The sequence below is a fragment of the Chelonia mydas genome, chromosome 13 (genome assembly GCF_015237465.2).
Source record: "Chelonia mydas isolate rCheMyd1 chromosome 13, rCheMyd1.pri.v2, whole genome shotgun sequence".
NCBI classification, from domain to species: Eukaryota; Metazoa; Chordata; order Testudines; family Cheloniidae; genus Chelonia; species Chelonia mydas.
In genome coordinates this window covers 15,214,518-15,241,768 of record NC_051253.2, presented here as the reverse complement: position 1 = coordinate 15,241,768, position 27,251 = coordinate 15,214,518, and the positions used below count along the sequence as shown (strand labels likewise).

Sequence of the window (27,251 nt, the reverse complement as noted above, 5' to 3'; positions counted from 1 at the left end):
TTAGCTAGCTATTAGATGATAACATGATATAATCATTGAATCAGAGCACATGGGGTCATCATTTTCATGTCCTGTTGCACTTCCATTAACCAACAGAGCAGACCAACATTAGATAATAAGGTTGTTTCTGGACTGAATAATATATAGATAGTTTCTTTGTTGCTGGTGTCTTATTCTACAGCCAATAGAAAAAGAATTTTTCACTTATCACTGCTGCTTACCTATTGCAACAGTCACACTCAATGGAGATCACAATTTTATGCGGGTTTATCATCAGACAGACCCATTTACTCCAAATGTTACATTCCAGAGAGTCTCCCCGCAACTGTCTGGCCATTATCATCAACTGCACTGTCAGTTAGACTGAGGTTCTGCATTCCATTTCTAGGTTAGCCAAACCTTAATGCCAGCGTTTCTCAGGGTCTCCAGAGTGGGTCTGACATCTGCCTGCAGCTGATCCTCCACTCCAGTCAGACACAGCAACTCCATCTCCATTTCCAGGCTCTCAATCACAGTGGCTACCTTCAGCGAGCGATCGTGCACACTTAGCTTCGCCTGAACATAGCGTGCCTGAGAATAGCACAAGACAAAACCCCCATCACTATAATTCAAACTAGGAGTGTTTGTGTGTCTGTGAAATACAGGATTAAACAACACGACACAACTCAGGCCTCTGAAGGCCATAGGCTAAGTCCACCTCAAGGGTGTCCTCTGTAATGACTGGTTAACGTTAACCCTACAGTGCAAAGACAAATGAGGCTAAACAAATCTTTCCCGGTACACTTATGCAAATCTGCCAGTTAGATGCAGAGTTATCTGATCTGTGCTCACAAATAATTCTTCAGTATACAAAAAATTTGCAAGTGCTATTTCAGAGGTGGATCTTGAAATTTGGCTCATCTAGACCAGATTGTGGTAAATAGACAAATCAATCTGCCGGAGTCACATACACAAGCAACTGGAGCCCCCATTTCCAAAACACCTGAAAGTACACAGGAGTCTTTGACTCTCTCTTGTTTTGCAAATGTCAGGATACAAAACTGAAGATTCAAAATGTCAACGCAGGTTTTTTCAGTAAATTTAAACATGGCTATGCAGCACTGAATGTTGGCAGAAGTAAAATGGCAACAACAGAAATCTACGGGGCAGGATTCCTGGGCTGTAACTCCTGTGGAATCAATCCTTAGAATGGAAACTTGTGGAGATGGCAGAAGCAATGGCCTAGGGAGTAGTACACACCACTTCACTAGACACCTCCAGCTGATTACAAGAGCAACATGATGGTGATTATGACATAACGAGTGGGGAGATGAAAGCAGATGCTATAATCAGAACTCTATGGGCATCACTTACATGATTATAAAAATACAAACTTACTTCAAAGTCTTGATACTGCTCCTCAGTCAGGGACTTCTTCGCTACAACAAGAACCCTCAGGCCTTCCCTAGCCATGTTACCACACTGGAAAGAAGTGTCATATTGTAAATGATCACCCGTATCACAACTTAACTGATTCAGAGATCGTAACAGCAGATACGATGCTAACAAAATAATTGTTCCAGTCAAACAACCCAGTTGAATACATAGCATCAGATAAACAGCATGATAAAGTAACCAGGGAAGAGGAGATCTCAAATTTTATTTGTAGGCTGTACAACTGATCTGGAACAATGCTCCTCTCACAGCAGTGTCAAACTGGCATAAGCAACTCCATTGGCTTCAGTTACTCCACTGATCTCAGTTACTTTGAATATATACCAAAGTAAGAAGGGATGCAAGCCCATTGGTTTCAATAAGTACTGTATCTTTTGTTCACAAACTATTTAAAGAGACACTACAATATTCCTACGTAGTGAAATAGAAAAAGAACCATTTATATCTGCTATTGTGGAGACTGTTCACCATTACCAGCAATACGATGGAATGGGTTTAAGCAGGGAGGTTCAGAAAGACTTAAAATCAAAACGCAATTCTTGGTTTTCCAAAAAGTAAACAGACCCAGCAGTTTAAAATAAAGCCAAGTGCAGAATCAGGCCCAGTTACCCAAGATAAATCTTGTGAGAAAGAGGAATTACCAGACAAAGAACGAGAAACCTGGACAACGTCCATTTTGTTTACCAGAGTTATCCTGGACTAAATGGGATGAATTCACCACATGGCTTCCTTAAATTGACTAATACTGTATCTGTATCTCTGGCTACAGGTTAATCCAACCAAAATGCTAAACCAAACAATCTTTTTCCTGCATACATTTTAACAGCTACCTCAGCCTGCTTCACCAACGTAATGTCAGAAGGGCTTAGTGATGTGTTGCCATGGAACAAGCAGCATCTGCCTGAAGAAGTAAATATTCTACGCCTAAGAAAGTGAGACTACTTTGTACCTCTTCCTCTAGCCAGTCATTGTACTGCACGATGCCAGCCATGACTACGTCGGCTCCCTTCATGTAGAAAGTGATTTCTCCCGTTGACTCATCCTGAGAGAGGAAAGAAAATGGTGAAAGATTATGGGTTCAATTATCTACAGCAAGCAGCAAGATACTTCATGCAAGGATTATCAACTTCTTGGTCAATAACAGGTGATAATGGCTCAAACCAAGGGGTGGGATGTATTCACACTATTCTATATGGAAAATAGTCATCCCCCTTCCTAACTCTCATCATTAATGGTCTAGTGTAACCATGACACTGGTGCATTTTGTTTTCATCCTGGAAATCAACTTTGATGTTTACACTTAGCAAGGGAAAATTAAGTAACAAATAAATGCAATTTAATTAAGTAAAATCAATCTTAACGGCTCCCTGTATTATAATTATGCTGTATATAAAAGTACAATTAAAACTCAGGCCTGCCACCGGGGGTTAGGCAACTGCCTGCCTCACCTGATGTGACTAATTTGTAGATTGCAAGCAAAGCATATTTACACTGTTACAAATTCATAATCCTTTCTGAGCAGGCAAATGTCTAAGGAGGTCACAGTTATTAGTATGGTGGGCTAATGGAAACACTGGCAAACTCTGCAAAGGAGATCAAACAATGTGCAAGGAGAACTTGCACCGTAAACCAAGATAGTATCTGTGGATGGAGAAAAAAAAATGTACAGAACAAAAAGATGAAGGTTTGGAAACATCAGTGAATGAAGAAAACCAAAATACTTTCCAAAGAAGACAGGAATAGGAAAAAAAAAATGCAATGTTTGCAAAGTACTCTCTCCAATTTACATTAGATGATGCAAAATTACCTTGTATTCTAACCACTACAAAAGCTAGTTAACTGGCGATATGGCTGACACTATATAAAAATAAAAAACCCTGCCACAAGGATGCACTAGGAGACCCAGAGGAAATGGGCAACTGGGGCGTGTGTGTGTGTTGTGTTTTGGTTTCTAAACTTTTCCCCCTCCCCATCTCCCATCTGACAATTCACTAGGGCAGAAAGGACATTTTACTGATGTGGGTTAGTGATGTGGGAAGAAGAGGGACTGGTCTGAGAAATGGGCGAAGGCCTGGCACACTGGTGTTGGCGAGGGTGCTTTCCACACACAGCGGGCAGCATGGAAGAAAAATAATTAAAAGGGGCATGGTAGGAGGAAATGGATTCCTTTGCTGAGGAAACTTCATGGGAGCTGTGGATACTCAATATCTCTGATTATCAAGACACCTTTTTATTCAGGTCCCTACACTGGGAATAAAGTGCCTAGCTTTAGCTGCTTGTGTTTGAATGTTGTTGCTTAAGTTTTTTTGAGACCTTTACCAGGAACATGTGGTGGTTCTTACAGGTGCATTACAAATTACTTCTGATCAATGGTGTTGACTCTGTGTCAATATGCACAGTTCATACATCTCAGAGTTCAAGTTTTACAGGTCACCAAGAAAACCCAGAACATGCTTAGTTTTTAAAAAATTAAGCTTTCTGGCACTGACAAAAGATTTATGTATTAAATTATTTGATTAAGAAAAAGTGTTTAACAACATCTCTGTAGGAAACTGAATAAAGACTCTACTTCCTGTGCTATAGAATTGGCTTAAGATAGTTTATAAATTTTGTCCAATATAAATATTGTATCAACTATCTCCTTGCATTAGTCATTTCCTCTTGCAGAGTTCAACAGGAGGTTAGCACGTTCTCATATTATGGTAAGATCACACTATAAATCTACAGAGAGATTTGCCAGTTGTATTGTTTTAGAGCTTCATCTTTTTCCATCGTGGTCTGATTCTGGCCATGGTTCAAAGGCCTCTCTCAGTTCCAGATATGACAACAGTGCTATCTTTGTTGCAAAGCAATCATCATCATTCCACATGTGTGGAAAAAAAAAACAGAGTGGAAAATGTTGTGATCAACAAACAAATATCTTTTTAATGTAACCCTTTTCTTAGCATGAAAATAAGCAAGTAAACAATGCTGTAAAGAGCGTGGCTGCTTTCTTATAACAAGACTTCTTAGAACTGGAAGAATAAACCACCAGACAATGACAGTTGATCATGTATAACAAGCAAATATTGCCAAACTGTCTTAAATGAGGCAACATCTGCTACTTGCGAACATACACTGCCACCTTAGTCCTCATCTGCTAAAGAAGCTTAAACGTTATCATAGTAATAATACAAAGAGACCCTTTACAAGAGACAGAGCAGGCAGGACCGCAAGGGAAAGCAGGCATCTCTGAGAAGAAGTTCAACCACACATTTTTTTGGCTCTGTGTAGGAATCCTTGGATGAAATTCTATGGCCAGTATTACACAGGAGGTCAGACTAGGTGGCCATACTGGTCCCTTCTGGTGCTAAAATCTGTGTGTCTATAAGGACAAGTAGGACAGGAGGAAATTAGCTGTATATCTTATTCAGATATTTTTCTGAAGTCTTACAGAAGTTTACAGCTTCAAGGAAGACATTTTAGAATTGTTTTTCCAACTGTGAATTTATTTTATACACTTATCTGCCCAATAAGCTATTTTTTCCCCACACACGACTCTTACCAACAGTTAAGACACTATTTTTAGAATTAATATTGATGATATAACTGGTTCAGTTGCACCCAGTGTATTTGGTGGCTTGTAGGTAAAAAATAATATTTGGTACCTGCACTGCTATAAATATACAAAATTTTACTTGATAACTAGTAATTGTTAAGCAAAAAAAGCTTTTTCATAAAAAAGAATGAAAACTTTGTTAGAAGACAAGAGTTCAGAGCATGCAGAAACACAGTATGTGGTGATAACCATCCAGTTAGCACCTGCTAATTAAAATCTGCTTCAGTTCAAAACAGAAGACAGAGCTCATTTGGTTGTTCAGCCACACAACACTGAAGGAACAGGTTTTCACAAGCCCATTGGAGAGAGGCCAAGACTTCCACCCTGACACCACAACAGCATAATATATGTAGACACTCAAGATTTTAGGCCTGATCATGTTCCCAAATGCAGTGAATGAAAGTTTTGCCATTGTCTTCAGAGGGATCATACCTAATATGCACTATGTATTAGAAATGTTTTTAATTAGGTAGGGAGAGTTGTGGCTTATAGAAAAGGAGTACTCGTGGCACCTTAGAGACTAACCAATTTATTTGAGCATAAGCTTTCGTTAGCTACAGCTCACTTCATTGGATGCTTATGTTCAAATAAATTGGTTAGTCTCTAAGGTGCCACTGGTACTCCTTTTCTTTTTGCGAATACAGACTAACACGGCTGCTACTCTGAAACTTGTGGCTTATAGTTACCTTAAAAACTAGGATGGAATTGAGAATCCTGGCCTGTGAAGTCCAATGCCACACTAAGTGATAGTCAGATTGTCAGAGAGGAAGGAAAAAAGGAAGCTCACTAAAGCTCTCCCTTTCAGTGAAGATAAAGAAAAAGTTCAGAATGTTTCAGGGACACCCATCTCTCTGCAGGGATGGTAAGTGAAAACCTTGATGAAATTCAAGTTGGTGACCGTTAACCACTTGCTGCTACTGCAATGGAACAAAACTAGTAACAATTTGGGGAGAGGAAGAGATTTTGTTGAAATTTTTCCACAAGTTTTGTCAAATCTCTAGGTCTCATAGAGACCATTCGGATGGTGCCAACCCACCTGTTTAGTCTACACCATTTTCCACTATAGAAATAATCCAGCTGATGAAAAGGAACACAGCACTCGCTATGTTTCTATGAGCATTTGGTGAACGCATTGTCCCAACTAGGTCTAATATCAGACACTTGTTGGAACAAAGTTATGAACTGTATTCTCGAGGATATCCAGTTGTTTTCTAGATTCCTGTATTTATCATGTACTTCTGATTACCTCACTTGCACTCTGACCACTAGTCCATTCCCCCTAGGACTTATTCTATTGTTCCAAAACATGGAGCAATTCCAAATACAGGGTTTTGTTTTTTTAAAGCTAGCCTGCCAATAAAATTCTCTTGTTTCCCCTCACTCCCACCGCCAAAAAGGTGCCAGGGTCCAGGCCACAGAATGGGAAGCACTGAGTCCTGAACCAATGGCAGATTCAAAGTCTGAAATGCCACAAATGAGATGGGACGTGATATTAATATATTGATGGTGCTGTATAAATCTTTTATCAACATTGCCTAGCTCCTCACTCATAGCTTAGCTTATTGACACCGTCATGTGTTCACATTATATCTTAATCTGTATGTCAACAAAAATTAGGGAACCAGATGCATGCTAAGCTTCTCCAATCAATCACTTAGCTTTTTGTTGTATACCATCCCCCGCGTCATTCAACTTTACATTATCTGTTTAGACTGTAATTCCTTCTTGCCCCTTCATGTCTGCAAAAGCATCTCACTCTTGTGGTGCTATAAAAAACTATAAAGCATGAGACAATGGAATAAACTTAATGTGACTGTATAGCAGAATCACATATTGAAGATGCCTACAAATACAAGTAAGATTTGTCTTACCATTCTAACCTGTAATAATAGTAGAGAGGTACAAGGCCCTTCCTAGGCCATGTCTTTGCTGTTAAAAAGGTACACTTTTAATGACAAGATAACTAAGTTCACATGAACTATCTTAGGGTAAAAACAGCATGTTAATTTTACCATAATGTAAACTAGATGAGGTCAGCACTATACTACCGCCCGAGGTATGGATTTGGTTTTTTGTTTTTAACCTCCAGATAGCTCACATGCATTAGTCACCCAGCGGTAAAAAACCAAAAAACAAATACACCTAACATGCATGAGCTATCTGGAGGTAAAACTGAAGTGTCTGGTCTTCACTGTGTTTTTAAACCTCAAGATAGTTCATGTGCGTTAGTAAAAAATACATCTGTTTAGCAGTGCAGACACCTCAGTCACTATTCATTTAAAGAATGGGGAGGTCCACTAAGCTGAACATAGTCGTGAGAGCCAAAATTATTAGAATTCTAGCCCCGGGTTGTAAAATTACTCCCGCTGAAACCTTGGGGAAGTCCTTCAACTCTGTATCAGCTTTCTCATCTGTGAAATGGGGAGGGATAGTTTTCCTTTCAAGGCTATTGAGGATTAACAGTAGGGCCTATCTTGGTTGGTCCTCAGGCACTACCAAAACAAAAATAAATAAATAATAATGCTGCACTTTGATAAGAGAGCTCAGAATGTTTTGGAAAGGTTTAAATATGGGTTCACCAGTTTGTGAGTAGGTAACAAGCATCAAGAGAAATATTACAGTTAACAGCCCTAAGAGGGGAGAGAAACAGAAAAAAATTACAATCATATTTTCACTATTTCTAGCACTAGCTCCTTTTTAGCTGAATCAGGTTTTTGAAAATCTGGTCTCCACTGTATTAGTGCATAGGACCAAAATAAAGAATTAAGTGTGCAAATGTATAGGTAAGTGCACGTCTAATTAGCACTGTCATTAAAGACATAAGATAATTGCATGCACAAATACACCTGATTACCCTAATTCCTCTGGGAAACCCCATGCACCAAGTAGTTCAAGGAAACCTCTGTTCCAGAAAAAATGCTTATCATAATAGCTATCAGGGCACAGAAAAAAGAAAGGAAATCACACAGTAATTTGTTAATTATTGCCCCACTTCTTGCTTTATTTTACATTTTAATATACATTGTATAAACAATATAATCCCAGCATGCTTATTTGACAGTTTACTTCTTAATGAGAAGCAAACCAGAAAGTACCTTCTTAAAATATATATTTGACTTTCAGTAGCCCCTCTACTATACTGTAGTTGATATGTTACGAGTCATTAGAACTCCTGATTTAGCTGTAGTTGAGCGGTAAATCTGCATCTATTTACTGGTGATTCTTGAATTGGAGTTTGTGCTTTTTTGTTGTTACTTTCAACAGTGGCTACAATTCTTTCCTACTGTCTATGGGATAAGGACTGCCACAGGCCTTTGGAGTTTGTGTTGAAAGAAAATACACTTTACTTATCAGTTCCAGGGGGATGGAAGGACAGTACTTCAACGTATAAAAATATTTTAGTTTCTGGTATCTGAGATAATGTAACATTCTCCCATAAAGAACAACATTGCTGATATCAAACAGATTGTACTTGCTTATTCAGTCAGTGTTTTGCAAGAGTTACATGAAGATGAAAAGAAACATGAAAAGCAACTTACCCTAACGATGATTCCCATACGTTTACTTTCATAAGTGAATGGAAAGATCTGGAGGATGGTGAAGTTTAGTATCTGACCACCAGGTGTCCTCAGCTGCATGGAGGATTGATCTCTACCAACCAGTGTTAAGCCTACACTTTCAGTCCACTGTACCAGGGCCACCTAAATACAAGAAAGGTCGCAGGTCAGATAGACTGCTGAGCTTTGTGGTTCAGAGGTCATGTAAATGAACACCAGAGGGGAAGGGACAGTGGGTTATCTGAAGAAAAAGTTACTCAGTCATTAACGTCACTGTAAAACGGATCAGTTTTTCTACGTTGGCCATGTAATGTGAACAAATGGCCCTTTAGTGTTATTCCCTGCAGCCATTCCTGCTCATTGACAATATTAATTACTCTGTCCCTGGAAGGACCTACTAATGTCCAATAACACATGACATGCACTTCACTGTGTTCTGAGCCAGCCAGATGATGTTAAAATAAAAAAAAATAAAGTTGGCGATGGAACACACAGTACATAACTGCCCCCATTCAAATGGGTTTAAGACAAGCAGAGGATATTAAAGCAATGAAAGTCTAAGTTGCCAATATGCCACTAACCCGAAGTGATGACACAGGATGTGATCCTGCACCACTGAGGTTAATGGGAGCAGAATTGAGCCCATAATGAAGGTCACTGAAAACTGGAAATGAAAAGGAAGTCAATGAAACAGATCCAGGCAGTGAGTTTATGTGGCATTACTGTGCGCTGGGCATTCGGCTACAATGTCAAGGGATGTAACTACTGTTGTAAACAAAGCTGAGCAGAGGAGAGTTCTAAAGATCCGAGGACAAACGAGAGTTTCAGCCTCTTGCAGTGTGACATTCTCTCGACACAACCGCACCGACTCAGCACAGCTAGTAATAGGTTATTTAAATCTGATCAGGATGAGTTTCAGATGGAAACATTGCACATACTAGGAACTGCCCTTTCCTCCCTCTCCCCAGTGAAAACACCTCCACCTCCCCCATACAAAATTTTGGGCTAAATCTATATCCAACTCTTAAAACTCAGTCCCACCTCTGACTATAGTTGCCAACCCTGCAGGATAGGCATGGAGTCTTCCGGAATCAGCGTTGATCTCCCAGTGACTATTAAAAGCAATCCGGGAGATTTTAATAGGATATTTTAAGAAAATGACATTATGTCATGGGGGGGAGGTTTGGAATCTCCCGGAATACCTTCAGTCAGAATTGGCAACCCTACTACCTCTGACACAAATATCAGGCCAAGTTCTCTGCTTGTGTAACTCCATTTACTACAAGGCAGTTACACCAGCAGAGAATTGGACTAATTCATTTTAGTGCTTGCAATCTGGGCACTTATATTCAGTGCACATCCCAGGTTCTTTCAGCAAGGAAAGATTTAGACTCAACAGTGTATATAAATCTCTTAGAAGAAAGCCTGCTGTATCCAGTCACTCTACGCTAGTTCCTAAGTAAATAAAAACAAAACCTAAGTGTCAATGGATTTCTCACCTATTTTTATAGACATCCATTAAGAGTGGCATGTCTGAAGAGATGCACATAAAAATCCTTTACCTGTCTTGTCTTATAGCCATTATCTTGTTGAGAAGCTCAGTGGAATTAAGACCAGTTTTGAAGAGACTTATTTACCAATAATCTTTTCTCTTCATTAGAGAAATCACTTCTATAACCATAACTATTGCTGACATTTCATCTCTTTCGTCACAAGTCTATTTAGTGAACACAAGCAATCGGTCAAAGTATTCAGTTTACTACTAAAGGAGTTATGTCTTCCAAGAAAGTTCATGAAAAAAATACCTACAACACATGCAATACTTAAGCCATGGAGCTATCCTCTCAACTTGAAGTAGCTGCTTTAACCCTCAGTGGAAGGTGTGGGCACACATTAAGAGACACTGCCCTCATTTAAACCTAGTGTTCCTAACATGCTACAGCACATAGGACCTCATCCAAAGTTTCAACTGACTTCAATAGGCCATTCAGACCCCAATCTAATAAGGTATTTCAAGTCTAGAACTATTGGTGTGACTCTCCGTGGCAGGTTCTCCCTCAAGCTAAAGCTTATTGACTATTTCTAGGATTTGGACAGCCTGGCTCTAGGTCTCTCATACATACTCCATGTTGCTAAAAGCTCCCTTAGAATCTGTGTTGTAGCTTACCCATCCTCATCATGTGATTACAATGTACTGAAGAAAAAACTTACTGCAAAGTGGGTGCCTAAATCTTCATTTACCCTAAAACCCGGCGGGAAATAACATGCTTAAAATGCTGCTTCTTGTGTTCAACGTTTCATATACTACTGTTTGTGGGATTCAACTTAAAGGAACTGCTCCCCCTCAGGACTGCAATAAATGAAACCTTGGAGGGCTAATTCAGAACTTATCTATACAGAATATTTGCATTAAGACACCTTCCAGTTTCTGCTCTACCTCACTTCTTTACTCTGTCTTACCATCATTTTATATTTTTCCGACAAAAAGCATGGTCCAACTAAATGCACAGAACCCAATACTAGCTCAGATTTAGATCACTATCACTGCAGCTGAAATAAGAACTTATTAAAAGGGTCACCTGAATTCCTGCTGGGCAGAACCCTGCATAGATATTTCAGTAGGGACTGCTCACAGACTAAGATTCTACACACAGCATGAGGATGTATGGCAGAATTAGACCATACATCATTAGTTAGATTATTTTTTTTTTACTGAACAGAATTCTTTCAGTGGATTTGGAACCACAGTGTGGTATTTGGAGAGGCAAATTATTTAACTGTTAAAAAAAAAAAAAAAAAAAAAAAAAGAGAGCGAGGGCATGGCAGGTTTAGGGGAGGGAGCGGGAAGGGGCGGAGTGGGGGGAGGGCATGTGGCAGAGCAGTGATCTCCTTCTCCCTCTCTGGCACATTGGAAAGTTGGCGCCTGTAGCTCCAGCCCCGAAGTCGGTGCCTATTCGAGGAGCCGCATATTAACTTCTGAAGAGCCGCATGTGGCTCCGGAGCCACGGGTTGGCCACCCCTGCTCTATCCCATCTCCACAGCGCGATGTTACATTAGTATCACTCTCTGAAATCTCACAGACCAAAAAGAACACTTCCCGCTTATTTATCTACATGTTTGAAATCTGCAGTTGTCCGAAGGCCCAAACCTCCTTGTTCCCTTCACAGCCAAGTAAGAGTCTCACGGAAAAATAATTATTAAAATACCTGGATTTTCTCATGCAAGAGACAGGGACTAGATGAGAAATATTACCGTACTTGGACTATGAAAAAAGGAAAGAGGTGGTCTGTCTCCTCCACTCACTCTAGACTGTCAACGTCATGCAGTGAGGTAAAAAAAAGGCTTTATAAAAAATTTTCATAGGGGACAAAAGCTTCATCAGGGCTGCTAAGGAAAGTGTGCAACAAGCAGATGTGTTAAGAATAAGAGGACCAGAATTACATGGAATCAGCTAGTCAGAAATATTGAAACCCATTAATTTGCTTGTGTCTTGTTGATCAGAAGAAGAGAATAATAGATTTTGTACCTTAGAGGCCTTGGTTTGTTTTTTAAACCCTTCACTTCCACCCATGCCCTAATATAGCATCACTGAAGTTTTCATATGTTACATAAAATGAAAAGTAATTACCATGAGTAATAAATAAAGAGAGTTACAAACCCCACAACATACAAAATCCATATGTGATTTACCAGGACATTTACAATAACTGATTCCATAAAAAGAATTGATATAATAAACAAGGTTATCTTGGACTCCACAATTAAAATTAAATAAATCAATGGCTGGGTTGCCATCAAAACAAGATACAAGTCATAAGTCTCTTACAGAAGGAATGGAGAAATATCTATTTGGCTCTCAATATAGGCTAAAATAAATAATCCCTGGTGATAAATCAACTTAAGTATACTTCATTGCCAGAAGTTTCCTGATTGCTAGGATTCCCCATACTTTGCAAACTATTCCTCTAGGGATGGGGCAGAACATTTTCTCCAACAGTGATTTGTTTCCATGTTCTACCTGCTCAAAAGCCAAGTTGTACCCATTTACCAAATACATATCTCTAGCAGAAAAAAAAGGCATAAAGCAATCCAATGGTTAGAAACTGAAGCTAGATCAATTCAGACTAGAAAAAATGCAATTAAAACAAACCACTTGAAACAGAGCAAGTAGTTAACCACTAGGACATACCTAAGGACATGGAGAATTCTCCATCAAATGAAGTTTTTTAATCAAAACTGATATCTTTCTGAAAGATATGTTATAGCTCAAAACAGAATTTATGGACTTAATGCAGAAATTACTGGGTGGACTTCTACGGTCTGTGTTATATAGGAGGTCAGATTAGATGATCATGGTGGTCTTCTGACCTTAAAAATCCAATAATACCTGCAACTGCAAGGAAAACTTTCTTAGTCAATTTATGAATCATTTCCCTATGAGCTTTGCAGATGGTTTAATTCTGCGGCACCTCAGGCAGAGACGGAGGACTCCTTTTACTCCTACACTTAACACACTAATTCAGTTACACATATTTAATATCAGCATCTCCTGGAAACTAAAAAACTACAGAGAAGTAGGTGTCGATTTTCCATATGTTGTACCGCCATTGAGGTAGGCTCACTTCCCCCCTCCAAATAGATCCTTTCTTTCTTGGTCTGCCATTTAAGTTAGATCTCAGGACAACAAGCATTTAAATTTCCAAAAAAGTTTACACTTAGGGTAATATGTAAAACCGAATATAACGTAAATGAAAAATTAGCTGAGTGAAGACCTTACAAGCCTCACAAGGTGGTGCAGAGTGCAACACAATCCTAGGGCACTAAGACCCAGAAGACGCCTGCACAAGAGAAGAAAGAAGCAGATCCTCCTGCTGCTGTCTCCGCCCACCTTCTGGTCCCAGACCAACTCCTCTGTCCCTTCTTAACTCTACCCTGGACCTTCAGTACTCAACTCAAGGGGAAGGGAAATGGCACTGGCTTTTTAAACCACCACTTTCCAACCTCCAAAAGCCGCAGAATTCCTGCCTCTGCCCAAAAAACATTTTTCACTGAAACTTTTGAAGTTTGCTGACTAGCTGTAATTGAAAATATCAAAATTAATAGGTTTACACAGCACCTAGTGCAATGGGGCCCTGGCACTACCATAAAGAAAATAAATAATAGTGTCAACATCAACATGGCCTTCATCAATGCAGATTTTGGGCACTCTGTTTTACTGGACATAGGAGTGCATTTTCAGAGTAATCAAAGATAGGAAACTGACATACACGGCGCTATTTAAACTGACAGTTATGTGTGTTACAAGTCACAGTCATGCTGTCTGAGAGAAGCATCTGAGTTGGAAAATAAGTGTGGGTGGGAAATTAAGTGCGTGTGTGTGTGTGTGTGTGTGATTTATATATAAAGCAAGCAAGAGTAAAACCGATTTCAGAGAACCCTCAGACCACTGAGAGAAACATAGCAAGAGAGTCCTCCATGCTCAGTGTTGAACAGCAACCAAAATAGCTAATAAACCTTTACTACTATATTCTAGGAATCTCTGGATATTGGTCTGTGTGCCTATACTATGTTAGATATATTTCTCTGCAGTGTAAGTCAGAATTGCTAGTGCAACTCTATATTCCATGTCCCTAAACTTCACTCTCTGCCCAGTCATTAAATTACTCAAGCCATCGCTGAAATGGATATTGATTAACAAATTTCATTTTAAAGAGAGACAAATTGATCCTTGTTATTAGTTGCTCTTCAAATGTCCCCAACTGGATTGCCTAGGAACACAGACAATGGCAGTAATCAAGTGGAGCACACTCTTTCATGTCCTGGAAGCTGTGGAGTGCTGTCAGGGTTAAAGATTGTTTGCCCAAGAATCCCAAGCACGCTTATCTCTGATCAGATTATATCTATTTCATTTCCCCTGTTAGTTACTGTATGGCTACAACGGACACAATCAAAGAGCCCCAAGGCTGTAACTGATATCTGAATAAAGATACTTGAAGACTTCTAAATGGGAATATGCACAGGAAACAAATTTAGGAAATCCTGCTCTCTGTTACAGGAAATTAATCCTATTCCAACTGGTAGAAATTACCCTCAATGTTCAAAAGTAAGAAGAATACAAGTTTTTGTACTCATTTCATAAACTGACCTCTCCTGACATGCTAATATTTTATTGATATAGAATTTCAAAGTAGGCTTTAGATGTCTGTTAAAGACTTTCCCTCTAGGAATCCATGAATGCTATTTAACAGTATCACACTTTCCTGAAGGGTTTAACTAGTGCTGGTTTCATATTTAGTACCCCCTATTGTGAGACACATAGTAGATGTCTGACTGATATTTGTACTCTTGAGACCTACAGAGAAGATGTCTTCAGTAAAGCATATCTAATTTCTGAAGCCACTTGTAATTCACAGTTCAAATCATTGCAAGGAAAACAACGTAGACAAAAGTATAATTTCAGAGAGATTAGTTATAAAGTTACAATATAAAAATACCATGTATTACAGCCACATTAGTTGCAAAAAATTTTAAAGCAGGAGTTACAATTACAACTGGAAATATGTCAAACTTCCCTGAGACTATACGGCATGTAGGTAAAGAAACAGAGGCTATGAATGTAAATAGCCAATAAATTCACTAGGAAACAGCCTCAAATACTGACCACAAAAATTAACATCTGGAAATTGTTCGGATCCAATTTCAACGCAAAGGCACTTACTTCTGTAAAACTGCTTTATTAGCGAGAGCAACACTTCAAGGAGAAACCCAGGTAAGCAAAATACAGAACAAAAGTATGGTTCGGAAGCAGTATTTGCACAGTGCCTGTTCACTCCAAGCACCATGAAGACACAAATACCCTTTTTGTCACCATGAGCACAAGAATTTTGTTTACAAAAGAATGTGCTTAAAATGATCCTATACTGGAGACTAGGAAACCTTTTGTCCTCTTGAAAGGAGATCATGGTCTATCTGAGTGAGTAATCATAGGAAATATTTTAAAAGTATGTGCAACATAGGGCAAGTCGTCAGCACAATCTTTTGAGGTTGTACCTTACTAGAATAATCTTAGAACTCTGGATATTTGAAGGATTTAAAAAATTTCTTATATGAACAGCTCCTCACCTTTAACACCACCTTTAGGAAACCTAGCTAGTCTTATAACGTTAAGAGTGAAAAACTGTTTATATAAAGCAATAAGAAAAAAAACCCTTCAAATACTGCCAACGATCTACACATCATCAATGGAATTTCTAAGAAAAATTTCAAATTTTCAGTCTTCTAGCAGATATGGGCAAGTGTAATTATTCAAACAAAAGCTGATTTGGGCTCGGGGGGAGCAGGGGATTGGGCTGTGGGGCTAAAAATAGCAGTGTAAAGTTCAGGCTCAGATTGGAGACGCTCCTCCACTCTACTTTTACAGCCTCATAGCTCGAGCCCCATGAGCCTGAGTCAGCTGACCTAGGCCAGCTATGGGTCTTTTATTGCAGTTTAGACATACCCATAGAGGTGGGGGACTGCAGGTATCTGTGGCAGATCTGGCCCTTTGCACCAGCAGCGAGTTCCCCTATGACAGAAGAATTCTCTGCTGGACATTTGCGGTCAGTTTATGCTTCCTTTGTCCCATAACTGCATAGACAGTCTGACCCCTTGACTTGACTGGAATAGGCTTGCCTTTAATTAAAGATGAGCTGTGGTTCACCTTGCTAAATATACATAAAATTGGTTTAATATATAAGCAAAGAGGGAGGGTTTGTTCCACTTCTAAAATATTTATTGTTTGACACGTAGCACTTTCATTATTTCCCTATTCATTCCTATAGTAAAGAGTTTTTGATTATGCTTTTTCTTAATAGAAGTGACAGACTTATTTTCAAATACACCTCTACGCTGATATAAAGCGATCCTTGGGAGCCAAAAAATCTTATCGTGTTATAGGTGAAACCGTGTTATATCGAACTTGCTTTGGCCTCGAGCCTTTCTGTTCTTAATAGTCACTTCCCGCCCCCTGACTGACCCCTCAGAACCCCTGATCCATCCAACCACCCTGCCCGCTCCCTGTCCCCTGACTGCCCCGACCCCTATCCACACCCCTGCCCCCTGAGAGGCCCCCCGGGACTCCCACACCCTATCCAACGCCCCCATCCCCTGACTGCCCCACCCCCAGAACCTCCGAACGATCCAATCCCCTCTGCTCCCTGTCCTCTGACCACCCCCCAAGACCCTCTGCTCCTTTTCCAACCGCTCGGCCCCGGCCCGGCACCCTTAACACGCCGCTCAGAGCAGCGTGTCGGAGCCAGACACGCTGACGCGCTGATCCGCCGGAGCACGCAGCCCCGCCTCCCAGAGCGCTGCTTTACCACGTTATATGCGAATTTGTGTTATATCAGGTCGTGTTATATCCGGGTAGAGATGTATGTTAATGTGACAATGACATAATTCATCATGAGGATGCTCTATCAGCAATTATTAGCTAGCACTGATGGTTTGACACCGAGCTCTTCCATTTCAGAGAGGCTTCCTTCAGATATTGCCTATTTCAAACCTTTAAAAACATGGAGGTGAGGGAGAAGAGGGTGGGAAAAAAGGAAATCTCACCTCGTCAGGACTGGAAGCCTGGTACACCCTGCAGGAGTCTTCATAATGTCTCTCAGCTTCAGCCTGATCTGTCACGCCATTAGACTCATACACTGGTGTCACGTTGTGGCAGAGGGCAATCGCTTTCACAGCCTCGTGAACACGGCTACTCATGGTTTTACGTACTTTGGTGGCCAGGGTGGGGCCTTTTAAAGCAGGAGGGTCTTGTGACTGCTAACGAGAAAGGAGAAAAGAAAGTGTAGACAGTTTTGAAAAGCAGGAATAAATAGAGTATCATTAAGGATCTTGCTTCTGTTATAACCATACACATACTATTTGCATGGACTCAAACCTCACTAACTTGGGATATGTTTTTGACTGGGGCATCTTCTTTGTATGTGTTATCATGTGAATAACTGAGACCACTTCCCAGTTATATGCAGCTAAATGAAGTTAGATTTACTTAATTAGAGATGAAATGAAAAAATAACTCCCTAAGATATTTGTCCACGAGTTTTCAGCACAGCTTGGATGAAAAGGGTCATTTGTTGCTGATCCACCAAATCACTACACAAGCTTAGTGGATAAAAATGTTCCCCCAAAAATCACCAGATTGTGTGTTCCATTGAAACCACATTTTGCTCAGCAAAAGACCCAGTGGTTTTTATGCTTGAGACTGAATTGGCTTTCATAGGTATGAACACGATTGCTGAAAACAGAAAACAGATGGGCTCACATGGAACGAGAAACTTAAATTAAGTTCATTTAATTTTTAATACTATTTTTAGTATCAGAATCAGACTCCTCTGGTAATTATACAATTACTAAAGTATGCTGGTCACAAAGAGGAGACATAGTGATCCAGTTTCCTGTTCTGTTAACCTTTAATGTCAAGAGGACAAAAGTTTCACTTCCGGGTCAAAGGGCATAGCATGGTAAAAATAAGAGCAATGAAGAACTACAATTTAAATGAATCATTACTAGCAAATGCTTCTAATTATAAAGTATCTTAATTTTTAAAATATAAGAATATATATATATTATAAGATTTATGGAAGTTCAGCACACAAGTTTAGCACAGAAATTTTGTACAATTAAATGCTATCTTCAAAATTTGAGTCTATAATAAATCTAAAATCTATCTGTGGGTTTTAAACTGCTACTCATCACCCTGATATTAGGGTGCATTCCACATAAAATCAATAGGAATAGTGAAGTCCTTGGTTCAACCACATTTAGAGTCACATACTGTACTCAACCATTCATCCATTAAGTCTAGTACCCTGTCCTGATTAATACTGGATGCTTTAGGAAGTAATTTACCACTAGTCGAGTTTCTTCACCTCTCAGACTGAGATGGTGCCTGAACAGGTGTAGCCTGATCACAGAGAAATGTTTATAGACAGGAAGTATCTGGCAGTTCAGACTGACCAGCAGCTCTCAATGTCTGACAGAGATCAGATACCAAAATGGCTGTGAAAGCCAAAGAACAAAAGGCAGGTAGGTGGCTAAGGCAGTCAACAGTTGAAAGCCGCACCTACTAATATGCACATGAAGATTCTGAGGTGTTTGAGAATGCCAGGTGTGCAACTATACCTGAGAGGCAAACGAAACAGACAAAACACACTATACCTGAGGCACACACACCAGTGGATATCTCACGAAGAGACAGCTCAAAATGCCAAATATCCATTGGCCTGGGAGGGAGAATAGGGGCTTTGCCTGACAGTTTGTACAAAGGCCAGCTGAATCACAGAAAGGAGATTTTCAGATTGAAGAGCAGAACAGCTCCTCTACAACCATACAGCACACTTCAATGGTATGTCTACACAGCAGCTGGGAGCATGCTTCCCAGCTCAGACAGACACATATGCAATAGCTCTGCTCAAGCTACTGCACTAAAAATAGCAGTGTGTCCACAGCAGCACGGACAACGACTTGGGCTAGGCATCAGAGTACTACCCAGGGGTCAGGTGGGTTTGTACTCGGAGAGCTAGCCAGAGCCGCCGCCCGTGTCACCATGGCCACACTGTTATTTTTGTCATGCTCGCTCAAGAAGACCTAGCGCATGACTGTCTACCCATGCTGGGAAGCACGCTCTCAGCTGCTATGTCGACATACCCCAAGGAGAAGAGTCCTATTTTACACTGCACAGTTTTTGTCTTTTTTTTGCATGCAGAATGCATGCTTCATGTTTTAACTTTGGGAGGTTTGTGCATTCAGTTGGTTCTAAAATACCTTAGGTCAAAATGTAAGGAGATGTGATATGCAAGGAAGCAAATTACTGCACTCGGCATTTTGTTTTGGGGAGAATGTTAGTCCCTTGGCATATACACTGTCTTACGTGAAGTGACTCCATAACCAAAAAGAAATACAAGTGTTTCACAGTAAGACTCCATTGTACAATGACCCACCCATCTGTTGCCAAATTCTATTGACTGAACCTGCAGGGTCGCATTTTACAAATGAGGAACAGAGCAGTCACTAAAGACCGAGACTTCTGACCATGAATAAGTCACTGCAAAACTATTTCTAGCTGCAGGAGGGTCTAATGGTTGGAGAGAAAGCTGCTTGTTAAGAACAAATTTTAAAAAAATTAAAAAACCCATTTTACTATTGACTAAATTACTATTAATCTAAACAGTGTTAAGACAACCGAAAACATTAACTACTGATGACTTCCCAAGGGTTAAACATTTTTTCAAGGGTAATAAACCTGCTGGGCTAGTGCAGTAGAAATTCATCCTGTTTTCGGGGAAAAGGTATGACATGTTTGATATGAAAAATCATCAAGCCCCTCATTAGCATAAAGAGTGACGTTTAGTTATTTTAATTCTTAATGAACAGGTGTTTTCATTGAATTTAACCATTCTACGCAATGTGTGCAATGCAGTCCCAGGAGCCTAACACTATTACATGCACCAAAATGTTAAATTGACCAACCTTTTGCATTTCACTAAGTTTGGATTAAAAATTTTTTTTTTAAAAAAAGTACTTTCACTTGTTTTAGGGGAGGAAGTTCTTTTTAAGTCTGATTTTTACTGGACCATTTCCCTTTAAAAGAGACAGAAAAAAATACTAAAATGTAAACAAATTTCAAATAATAATTGAAGGCGCAAAGCATTCTATTGCGAAGAGGATTTGTAAAGGATTGTAATGAATTATGAATCCCAAATCTAGGACAACAGGATATGTGTTCATACTTCATGGATTGGTGCTGATGGTTTTGGATGTGCCCTTCATGATATATGTAGGCACAGCTGTGGTCATTACTTTTTCTTCACATGAAGTTGCAGGAGTGACTGCTAGGGTCCTTTGGTAGCTTTACCCAATTTATGAGAATGACAAAGGAAATTACAAGCCAGAGCACGAGTCAGGAAATGTAGTTTTCTCACCCTTACAGTTCATAAGATGTCTTATGAAAGGAGGGGGAAAGGGAAGGGACTGCAGTGGGGTCCCCTCTCCCATTTCCCAGACTGGCAGGGGAACACTGGCTGCGGGGCTGACAGTGGGGAGCCCTGGCCACTGAGGGTTGACAGTGATTTCTAAGTAAAATTAAGCCTCACTCATGATCTCTGGATAGAACTCGGAAATGTCAGGATTTTTTTTTTCAGCCACGGCTGGTATGTATGGTAATTATACATATATACATATTAATCATACAGCTGCCTATATGTTTTACTGAAAATTTGAGCTATGTAGTCAGGATCCCTTTATGAACAGCCCAATGACCTGTCAAACTGTTCACTGCTTTGAGAACAAAGAGTTAAGTTAATCAGACTTTACTTTACCTGCGTATATATACTAAATATATGGCTCTGCACTTCATCCATGGAGTCCAGTCCATAGGCTACTGTCCCAAGGTGAAGCCGTTTAAAAACCATCTCATTCTGTGTGAGAGTTCCTGTAACAGAAGCAGCATTATAGGCCACGTCCAAGCCCTGGCAGATACTTATTTTCCAGTCAAACCCTATTTCCTGCTCTTCCCAACAAAGAGAGAAAGGATGAGATGGGAGCACAGATGTTTACCTAGTTACTATAATAAGCTACGAGTGCAGCTTCAAGCTTAATAATTTGTGGGTAGATTCTTGCAGGGAGTGGTAGAATACTTGGCTAGGAGCTCCATTAAAATGAGACTATTCACCAAGTAACTTACTGCTTAGTGAGATAAGAGTATCAGTGTGAAATCCTGACCGCACTGAAGTCAATTTCAGTTTACCCATTGACTTAAATGGGTCTGGGATGACATCCCAGAATCTGGCCCTTGATTATTAACTAAGGCCTTTTGTTGTCCTAGACTAGAGTCGTGAAGGTTCTGTGACAATAAAAGCTGGAATGATGGCAGGTGACTGGTTTCTGTTCCTAAAGAAGGGTTGACTGTAGAGCTGGGCAAAATGTATTTGGCAAATTTACTGCTCGCCAAATAATGCATTTTCAAGGCACCAAAACTTCACCAAAATAAATAAAAGCCACAAAAACTGGAAATGTTGATTTAAAGTTTCATTTTGAAAAGGTAAATTTTATTTCACAAATCAAAACACTGTGTTTCAAGCCAAAAAAAAAAAGTTTTTTCAGTTTTTCATTCTGGGGAGAAAAACTGGAAAAAAGAAAAAGAAAACTAACAGAACTTTATTTTGTATATTTCTGTCCAACCTCCAAACTGAAAATAAGCGTATTTAAAAAAAAAAAAAAAAAAAGGAAGAAGGAAGTTATTCCATTCCCTCTAGCTCACAGAACAGGGACTAAAGACTGACAGAAGTGAGTGATGGTGAGAAAAACACACAATAAACCATAAGGGGTGAAAAATCATCCCGGTCTCTTGCCCGTTTCTGTGCACACCCCCTCGTTAAGAAAGGGCTCTATTATATGTGAGAACAACATGGAGATTCAAAACATTGTTTATACTGAACCACATTTTCTAAAAGGAAATCCCGGTTAGAAAAGAAGATACGTTATATCAGTGGTCACCAACTGGTCGATCGCGATCAACTGGTCGATCCTGGAGACTCTCCCAGTCGATAGGGATCTCTAGCTGCGCAGCCGCTAAGGCAGGCCCCACACTGCTCCCAGAAGTGGCCAGCATGCCCCTGCAGCCTGGGGCAGGGTCTCCAAGCGCTGCCCCTCTCTGCAGACACCACCCCTGCAGCTCTCATTGGCTGGGAACAGGAAGCTGTGGTCAATGGGAGTTGCGGGGGCGGTGAATGTGGAGAGGGGCAGTACCTATGGAGCCACGTGCCCCTCCCAGGGGCTTCAGGGGCACGCTGGCCCCTTCCTTAGCCCTGCTGCACTGCCAACCAGGAGCTGCCCGAGGTAAGTGCCCCCCGGCAGGAGCCTGCACCCCAGCCCTGAGTCCCCTCCCAGAGCCAGCCCTCCTACACCCTAAACCCCTGCCCCAGCACTGAGCCCCCTCCCACAGCCAGCACCCTGTACCCCCTCCTGCACCCCAACACTCTGCCCCAGCCCGGAGTACTCTCCCCCTTCCCGAACCTCAACCCCCTACCCCAGCCCAGTGAAAAGTGAGTGAGGACGTTGGAGAGCGAGCAATTGGGGAGGGTGGGGGAGGAGGGGATGGAGTGGGCACGGCTTTGGTGAAGGGGCAGGGCCACGGGGAAGGGGTGGGGTAGATCCTGGGTTGCACTTAAATTCAAAAAATGATCTTGTCCGTAAAAAGGTTGGAGACCACTGTGTTACATTTTCCTACCCCATCAAAGAAGAACGTATATTAACTTATTTGACTATTCAAAGAAAATGTTACCCAAAGACCTCCTTCACGCTTTTGCCTACACCAAAACTCCTGATAACTCATTTACCTGCATACCTGTTTTGTCTGTAAGTAAATAGGATATCCGTCCGAGCTGCTCTGGAATAGTGCTGGATCGAACCACTGTCCCAGGAATTTTGGAATCCCTACGGATCATCCAGCTGTAGACTATTTTCCCCATATCCAGGTTCACACGTAAGCTATGTTGGGGAAAAAAGAACAAAAGGGCTAAAAAAAAATATTATCTGAGATTGTTCCCAAAGAATGGGGATAATAAATTTGCTATAAATCTTTGGACAAACATCATGAGCTACCACAGGAAAGTGCTGTAATAAAAGGATGAGACTTCCATATTAGAATTGATCAGCACAAGAAAGTGTTGAGGGAGAACCATGTATTAGCTCCTGTGACAGCAATGAGAAGTTCAAAGTTGCTAAGCAAAAAAGACACACCGTGAATGGAAGATGGACACACCATCTAAGTAGGGACAAAATTATCAACAACCAAAAAACCAGAGGTTAAAAAAAAAAATTAAAAATCGTGGTGGTTTGCTTTCTTCCCCTCACCCCCTTCATTTTTGCTCACCTCTCTTCAGGGAAACAGGACGCCTGTAGAGCAAGAGAGGCTGTCCCTGCAATAGGCATTTCTAATCCCTCATTTCTGGAGACCTCACAAGAAAGTCCAATATTGTAAAATTCTAGATGTATATGTTAAAGTGTGGCAGAGTAGAAGGCTATACATTTTGCTGGGAAGGGTTAATTGATTGGCTTACCTAATAGGAATGATGTTTGAAAACAGGAGGAGGAATCGTATGATCTGAAGATACCAGCGGCCTGCGAAATGCTGGAGGGCCACCATGACAAGCGAGACCACCACAAGGGCTCCAAACAAGATTTTGGTGAGGCAGTTCACTTCCAAGTCAAATAGGCCAATCTAAGCAAATAAAATAAAATATTTTCCACAGTGTAAAATTGAGAGATTAATTCATGTAGTGTTCTCATATTTGGCATGAGCTGCCATCATGCCTTGAAGTGTGCATGCACCCAAAGAGCTAATGGGACTGATGCGTACATTTCCAATGCAGAAGAAATGAATGCAATAAATGAAACAGAGCTCTAGAGACTATAGGGGTGGGGACCCGCACAAAACTAAAAACAGCAAGAGCGAGATTAAGCATTAGTTTCAAATCAACTGACCGTTCCAAGATGTTCATCCCCAGACACATTTTCATCTCTTCATTTAAATCTCTGTACTGTTTTGCATTTCAAAGCAACACTTTCCCCAACTCAACCTTCATGCTTCCAAGCCTTTGGAGTTACAGTATCACAAGCACTGGAGTGCTACACACCTGCTGCTGCCACTTTCTAATGTAAACTGCCTTTTCAAAAAAAAGGTATTTAGAAGAGATCAACTCTGTTAGCACTTGGGTGAAGAGATCTGAGACACCTCATATCGTCAGCAACTGGTCACTAACATCCACAGAACTAAAAACTTAGCTAAGGGACACAATACAACATTGTGTGTAGACAATTTCAATTATATCTTTATAGTTAAAGCTAGCGTGGATCCAGTTACACTGGTATAAATGTACTTATAAATGTATAAATTTACATTTATAAATGTACTTATACCAGTAGAGCTTAATCCTGCACAATAAGCCAAGCCACTATAACTGAGTGAACACTAGGGGTTGTACCAATATAATTATTGATAAATAACGATTCATACCCCTAACATACATCACTATTCTGGTACCAAAAACCACTTGTAGACCAGGCCTGAGAAAGTAAGACAGGAAGAGACCACCTATGAGGAGTATCCTTAATTGCACACTGGAAGTAAATCACTATTCAGCTGATGCTGCCCAGTTTACTCCTTGGTTAGATGTTTGCTGTGTAAGAGACAGAAACTCAACAGTATCTCCATGATGAACCTTTACGTGGTTGCCCCCATTGATAATGTTTCATTTTTCTCTGAAACAGCAGGTGTACGCAAAGTTTGCAGGGGCAGGTCCAGTCAGGCCAATGGGGCTGAGTGTGGTGGGGAGGGGCAATTGCCCACCAGCCCAAGGCTTGCAGTTTGAGGGGGAGCAATGACCCCTCTGCCCCCCCCCCCCACAAACTACACCCATGGGTGTATGTATCTGCAAGAGATAGAATACTGGGCTAGATCAGAGATTCTCAGCCTCTTTAATGCGGTGATTGTATGCTAACTCTCCCTCAACTAGTTATCGTCAGATGCACCCCATAAATAATCTCGGTTCACATGGTGCTTTAGAAGAAATAAGGAGTCCATGGGTGCCGGAAAGGCGGTGCCACAGGAACTGGGATAATGATTTTACACTATTTCTCATATCTGAGGAGAACTGATTACTAAGAACCAAGAAAATCAGCTTAGTCAAACATCAGGAGTGGGAATGAGTTTACAACCCACAGGTTGAGATCCATGGTACTATGGTGGCCCAACTGTCTACTATTGTACACCAACGGCTAAACACTGTACCTTACTTCGTGGATTTGAAGTGTTCATGACACTGCGCAGTTCCCTCCCTGTGTAAAGAACAACTCCCACAACTGTGCCTAAATGAAATAAAAAACACGATATATATTATTCTGGGATGAACAGGTTAAATAATGGTGCTTTTTTTTAAAAAAATGGTTGGGATGATGCTTGTTCTTAAAGGTTTATTTTATCCACGGACTCAATGTGCAGGCAGGTTTTTAGTAGATTAATTTTAGAAAGCATGGAGAGCACCCTCCCAAAAAACAAAAAAAATCAAATCAACTGATTCAAATACATGGGATATAAATTGGAAGGGTGGAGAAACGGAGGCTGATTTTTATATTCAGAATATCTCCCTCCTACAAATGCCAATGCTTGAAGCTGGACACAGCACTCTTAATTATCGTCTGTGCAATTAACCTTTAGATAACGCAACATAAATTAATCTACTATAGTGCCTAAAAGGATAAGATACCCCCTTCTCCCATTTTCCTCCCTTAAACTCTTGGTGTGAATTCCCACCCTGTTGCAATCAAAGGAGTTGAAAAGCAGGGGTTTCAGTTCACCACCACCAATTGCCACCACAAAGTTGTACTGTTGCTTAGGTTGCCGGCCCTAGAGGCTACAAACTGTTTAAGCCTTACTGTTGTCCTCGAAAAGCATAAAACAGCCCCTTCATTCTAGTGGCCATCACTGCTAGCTAATGGAAATATAATACAGCATTTAAACAGCAACGTGGTTATCTAGTTGCAGAATGTCAGTATTGCATACATTTTGCAACATGTCAGCATTGCACATTTCTACCCCAGCACTAAGCTCCTGTGGGTGATGGAATACTTAGTAGGACAGACACCCCAAGGACACATATCCAGTTAGTGCTTCCATAATTTTGGGAGAATGTTGATCAAATGCATGCAGTTACATTTTAATTCTGGCCCTAGAAGCACTCGAGCATCTTTAACTGGTGCACTTCACAAGTCTGAAGTCACTGTAGCCTTGATGGCAATTTCAGTGAAACAGAACTGTGCAATCCAATGTGTTCGACATGTGACCATGAGCCTTGATGGCTTCCTCTTTCTGTCTCATAAAGGTTGAGGAATTATGCCTCTCTCACAGGGCAAGTAATAAGGTAACAGATTTAATGATAAATTTATGCACCTATAGATATATATTCACCTTGATAATCTTCTCACACGTTCATATACCTGCACAAACAAGTTGTGCAGGGCATATAAACAGCTGTTAGGGCCTATATTTTTAAAGATATTTTGTACATGTTAGATGCACAGAGGACATTCATGCAAATCCATGACTCCAATGTGGTTCTCTCCCTCAGCGTGCTGCTTGTCCAAGACTTACTTTGTAGTGCTAAGGCAGAGGTCCCCAAACCATGGGGCCCAGAGAAATATTCAGGGGGACGCAGCTGGGGCCCAGGCCAGCCTCGAATGGGAGGGACCGGGGGGGGGGGGGGCGCACCATCCAACTCTGCTCCTGGCCTTGGCTCTGGCTGCCGGCCTGGGACCCCGGCTGTCAGCCCCTGCTGCCAGCCTCATGCCCGGGACCCGGTTGCCAGCCCTTACTGCTGGCCTTGCACCCGAAACCCTGGATGTCAGCCTCGACCCCTGGCCCCGCCCCCTAGGTGTGGCTCCAGCGTCGGCCCCCTTACCTCTGTCAGTGTCCCCACCTCTCAGAGCCCTGGCCCCGCTCCCAGCACTGGCTCCGGGGTAGGCGGAGGGCGCGGACAGGGTTAACGGGGGGCGCGAGGTAAAAAGTTTGGGGACCACTGTGCTAAGGGCTGTGTGGAATGTAACAGACTACGGATGAC

General features: G+C 41.0%; 1 protein-coding gene across 3 annotated transcripts in view; it reads right to left on the bottom strand.

The window, feature by feature from the left end:
- The window catches only part of ATP9A (ATPase phospholipid transporting 9A (putative)), a 107,120-nt gene that overhangs the window by 20,319 nt on the left and 59,550 nt on the right, over window positions 1-27,251 (bottom strand). For 2 of the 3 annotated variants that reach the window (XM_043527037.1, XM_037915924.2), the window contains exons 10-18: window positions 25,427-25,503; window positions 23,697-23,857; window positions 22,982-23,124; window positions 20,955-21,067; window positions 17,185-17,397; window positions 8,572-8,733; window positions 2,384-2,476; window positions 1,378-1,461; window positions 400-570 (exon numbers count right to left, since the gene is read on the bottom strand). In XM_043527037.1, the coding sequence (XP_043382972.1) occupies window positions 400-570; window positions 1,378-1,461; window positions 2,384-2,476; window positions 8,572-8,733; window positions 17,185-17,397; window positions 20,955-21,067; window positions 22,982-23,124; window positions 23,697-23,857; window positions 25,427-25,503 (1,217 nt within the window). The remainder of the gene's footprint in view (window positions 1-399; window positions 571-1,377; window positions 1,462-2,383; window positions 2,477-8,571; window positions 8,734-17,184; window positions 17,398-20,954; window positions 21,068-22,981; window positions 23,125-23,696; window positions 23,858-25,426; window positions 25,504-27,251) is intronic. The other variant, XM_043527038.1, reaches the window with a different exon arrangement.